Below are 5,000 nucleotides of genomic sequence, written 5' to 3' on the forward strand. Positions count from 1 at the left end.
GATGGATAGCAAACAGTCCGGCAGAGTAAACTACATTTACATTTACATTTAGTCATTTAGCAGACACTTTTGTCCAAAGCGACGTACAAGGGAGAGAATAGTCAAGCTACGAGCAATAGAACCTGGTGTAACAATAAATACTACTTTACTAGAGTAGAGTAGAGTAGAGTAGAGTAGAGTAGAGTGTGTGGAGTAGAGTAGAGTAGAGTAGAGTAGAGTAGAGTAGAGTAGAGTGTGTGGAGTAGAGTAGAGTAGAGTAGAGTAGAGTGTGTGGAGTAGAGTAGAGTAGAGTGTGTGGAGTAGAGTAGAGTAGAGTAGAGTAGAGTAGAGTAGAGTGTGTGGAGTAGAGTAGAGTAGAGTAGAGTAGAGTAGAGTAGAGTAGAGTAGAGTAGAGTAGAGTGTGTAGTGTAGAGTAGAGTAGAGTAGAGTAGAGTGTGTAGTGTAGAGTAGAGTAGAGTAGAGTAGAGTGTGTGGAGTAGAGTAGAGTGTGTGGAGTAGAGTAGAGTAGAGTAGAGTAGAGTAGAGTAGAGTAGAGTAGAGTAGAGTAGAGTGTGTGGAGTAGAGTAGAGTAGAGTAGAGTAGAGTAGAGTAGAGTAGAGTAGAGTAGAGTGTGTGGAGTAGAGTAGAGTAGAGTAGAGTGTGTGGAGTAGAGTAGAGTAGAGTAGAGTAGAGTAGAGTAGAGTGTGTGGAGTAGAGTAGAGTGTGTGGAGTAGAGTAGAGTAGAGTAGAGTAGAGTAGAGTAGAGTAGAGTGTGTGGAGTAGAGTAGAGTAGAGTAGAGTAGAGTAGAGTAGAGTAGAGTGTGTGGAGTAGAGTAGAGTAGAGTAGAGTAGAGTAGAGTAGAGTAGAGTAGAGTAGAGTAGACCCCTAAGTTGCCACCAGTGAGTGGAGGGCCTGTCGGTTTATATCAACTGTGTATTAGTAGGATTGGCTTGAACACAATTTGATATAGTTGCAAAAGTGTGTCTGTTTGTGTGTGTGTGTGAGAGAGAGGGAGAGAGAGAGACGAAGAGAGAGGGAGAGATAAAAAGAAGAGGGAGAGGAAATAGAAGAAATAGAAAGGGCTGGACTAAAAGTAACAGAAATGAAGAGGATTTGGTTTGAGAGTAAAAGATGCTTGAGTATGAAGTTGGCCATCGGGAGAGTGTGAAGAGAGAAGGGGAAGGGAAAGAGAGAAGAAAGGATGCATATGAGAGAAGGGGAAGAGAGAAGGGGAAGGGAAAGAGAGGAGAAAGGATGCATATGAGAGAAGGGCAAGAGAAAGAGAGGAGAAAGGATGCATATGAGAGAAGGGGAAGAGAAAGAGAGAAGAAAGGATGCATATGAGAGAAGGACAGATGGGAGAGAGCAAAACTTTCAAAGAGAGAGAGAGGGGGAGACGGGTAAATGGACAGATAGGTAGATAGATAAATAACGAGAGAGAGAGACAGAGAGAGAAACAGAGATAGAGACAGAGAGAGAGGGGGAGAGAGATGGAGAGAGAGAGAGAGGAAAGAGAGATAGAGACAGAGAGAGAGGGAGAGAGAGAGTGATGGAGAGAGGAGAGAGAGAGAGAGAGAGAGAGAGAGAGAGAGAGAGAGAGAGAGAGAGAATGAATGAGAGAGAGACAGAGAGAGAAACAGAGATAGAGACAGAGAGAGAGGGAGAGTGATGGAGAGAGAGAGAGAGAGAGGAAAGAGAGAGATTACCTGCATCATCACCTTTGTCTAGCCTCCTCTCTGTCCTGTCAGTTCTCTGGTGTCCATCACTGCATGGCCAAAGCAGACAGCCCAGCATTTGACAGTCAAATCACACCACTCAGCAGACAGAGAGGAAGACTGTGGTGGAGGGGGTGGGAGAGAGAGAAGAGAGAGAAGAGAGAGAGAGAAGAGAGAGAGAGAGAGAGAGAGAAGAGAGAATGAATGTCTGAGAGAGAGAATGAGTGGAAGTGTGTGTGTGTGTGTGTGTGTGTGTATGTATGTATGTATGTGTGTGTGTGTGTGTGTGTGTGTGTGTGTGTGTGTGTGTGTGTGTGTGTGTGTGTGTGTGTGTGTGTGTGTGTGTGTGAGTGAGAGCAAGCGAGCAGGAGTATGAGAGTGCAGAGAGTGTGTGAGAGAGACTGAGTGCATCTAGTGTTTGAGTGAAAGAGAGTCCCAAGCAGAAAGAGTGTGTAGCAAAATGAAGAATTGATAAAGAGGGAGGGAGAGAAGAGAGAGAAAGAGAGAAGAGAAGAAAGAGAGAATAGAGAGAGAGAGAAAGAGAGAGAAGAGAGAGAGAGAGAGAGAGAATGGTTAACTCGTAGGCAAATGATGGGCGTCAGTCTTTGGGTGGCTCAGGCAGTGAAGCCTCCAGTCCTTTGTTCAGCACTATATGTGTGTGTGTGTGTGTGTGTCCAGTCTGGGGCTTTCTTGACTCGCTGACCTGTTAATGTGTGTGTGTACTTACAACCGGCATTAGTGGAGGTGTTATTGCAAGACGTGTGGATGTGTGTGACTGCACGTGTATGAGTAGCTTAAGGTGTGTGTGTGTGTGTGTGTGCGTGTGTGTTGTGTGTGTGTGTGTGTGTGTGTGTGTGTGTGTGTGTGTGTGTACTAGGGGCATAGGGACAGAAAGAGAGAGGTAGGCACAGATGGAGGAGAGGCTGGGATGGGAGGAGCAGTCTGCAAACTCTCCAGCAAAATCAACCAGCAGGTTAAGAGACGATCCTCAGGTAAGACAGCCGAATGGAGAGAGGACACCAGCAGACAGCACGCTGTATGTGTGTGTGTGTGTGTGTGTGAGAGTGTGTGTGTATGACCAGCAGACAGCACACTGTATGTGTGTGTGTGTGTTACTGTATGTTTCTGTATGAACATTTCAGACAATCTGTGTATGTGTGATTCTATCGCTTATGCTCACTGAAATCTGTGTTTGTGTATGTATGTGTGTGTGTGTGTGTGTGTGTGTGTGTGTGTGTGTGTGTATGTGTCCGTTTTTAGAGTGATATTTTGTGTTTGCAGCCTTATGTGGTGTATGGATATAGCAATCAGTTTGTGCGCAGATCTGCCAAACCCTGCTTCTATATGGGCACATTAGCATCCTATCGCTACTGATGCGCTAGCCTCTAAGTGATTCTGCTGGACTAAAGGCCTGCTCTCTCTTTCTTTCTCTCTCTCTCTGCCTCTCTCTCTCTCTTTCTCTCTCACTCTCTCTCTCTCTCTCTCTCTCCGTGAATCATGTGAAGTGGGCTATTGGACATGAGCCAGGCCTGAGAAACCGCATATCGGCAGCACTCTTCTGCGTTTCTTCCATAATGGCATTCAGAGACATCATCTCTATACCTGCGCTCTAGAACTTTCACTACAGAAAAGTTCTCTATTCCTTCTTTATGACATTCTGAGGAGACTCTGGACGAGTATGGTAGAACGTTCTCTCCTTCCTGATGGATAGAACCGCTGTCCATTGTGTTCTTTCATTGAATACACATTTTTCTGGAATCTAAAAAACGTTTTTTTTTTTTTTCTACTACTAATTCTACTTGTATTCTGAGGACTCTGCATTCTAGAACATTCTTTCCTCACTGAGGTACAGAACCCCTGCACTCTGTTGGTTGTTGTCTCCATGGTTTCCTACTAAGAAGTTTATCCTCCAGTAAGGGGACAGAGCTTGGCGAGCCCCTGTATTTTGTCAGCGGTTCTCATTTCTGTTCATCGCTAGTAAGTGAACGTGTGTTTTACACTTGATGGTCACGAGAGCTAGATCCGTTATTACATGTCTGTTGAGCTAAAGTCACACAATGTCACACGTGTCACATAAGACAAACATTTACTTTATTTCCTGTTTCCCTATTTCTTCTGTTGAAAGCGTAGAGAAGAGAAAGAGGTTTTCTTTGAGTGTGAGCTTGTGTTATCTCAGGCCTCTACAGCATTTGCATGGGCTTTTTTCGGCCGTTTCCTCGTTTGCAAATTGGCAACGTCCTGCTTGTCATCCAGGACTACTGGGAACATTTACAGTCGTTAGCAAATACTGTAGTAGAGGATAGGGACAGTGTATCATGGTCAGCATAGATTTGTGAGCTTCATTCACCTTCATTGGTCCTGGGGCACAGCAGTCACCACATATACCTGCATGCAGTTAAGTGCAGTTAAAGTTTGGTGTGTGATAACCAACATATCTATTGTCAACGATAAAGAATAAGAATCAATGATGAGAATCAGTCAATTATAATATAATAAAGTATTTTATTAAGTCTTGATTGGTTAACTTTATGACTCTTCGTGACTTTGGTGTTTCGGGGGAAAGCAGTACACAGAAACTGCCTGCCTGCCACTGCATACACCATGAACACATGCAAATGAACTGGGGACCGGCAACAAACAAAACAACACAGATCCACAGAATGAACTCGAATGGACTTGGCATACCAGGAACTGGCATGTAGACTAAACAAAAGCCCCCCCCCCCCTAAAAGAGCGTTAAACTAAATACAGTCATTCCACACAACACAGACTTTTGATGATAAAATGCTAGAGGACATAGTTATTTTAATTTGTGTCAGACATGAAGGTAAAATAAGTAAATGTACAAGCTATGAAATAAAACGACTCTCTCTCTCTTTCTTTATTTCTCACTCTCTCTGTCTCTGTCTTGCTCTCTCTCCCCCCCTGTCTGTCTCAGGCTGTAAGTACACGTGCCATCCACAGTGTCGGGACAGAGTGTCTCTGGACTGTCACCAGAATGGATCTGCCACTGATGGTCCTCACAGTCCCCTCTCTCAGGACCATGTCAACAACAACCAGGATACACACGCCGTGAGTGCCCTCTTTCACGTCTGTGTGTGTGTGTGTGTGTGTGTGTGTGTGTGTGTGTGTGTGAGGGTCAGCAACTTTTGTTTATGGCCACATTTATAGGAAGCCAAGTTCACTCTATTTCATCATTCAACTTACCAGTTGTTGTGCTTAATTGCCTCTTTCTAATAATGTCTCCTATGGTCTGAGAGTCTAGAGAGGGTAGATGAAATCAAGCATTCTGATTGGTTGAAAGG

At 44.4% G+C, this 5,000-nt stretch overlaps 1 protein-coding gene across 2 annotated transcripts in view; it reads left to right on the top strand.

The window, feature by feature from the left end:
- The window catches only part of rassf3 (Ras association domain family member 3), an 81,603-nt gene that overhangs the window by 26,766 nt on the left and 49,837 nt on the right, over positions 1 to 5,000 (top strand). Inside the window, exons 1-2 of one of the 2 annotated variants that reach the window (XM_031583098.2) lie at positions 2,609 to 2,687; positions 4,634 to 4,767. In XM_031583098.2, the coding sequence (XP_031438958.1) occupies positions 2,624 to 2,687; positions 4,634 to 4,767 (198 nt within the window). In that variant the 5' untranslated portion in view covers positions 2,609 to 2,623. Of the gene's footprint in view, positions 1 to 2,608; positions 2,688 to 4,633; positions 4,768 to 5,000 lie in introns of those variants that run through there. The other variant, XM_031583097.2, reaches the window with a different exon arrangement.

This window comes from Clupea harengus, chromosome 16 (assembly GCF_900700415.2).
Source record: "Clupea harengus chromosome 16, Ch_v2.0.2, whole genome shotgun sequence".
NCBI classification, from domain to species: Eukaryota; Metazoa; Chordata; class Actinopteri; order Clupeiformes; family Clupeidae; genus Clupea; species Clupea harengus.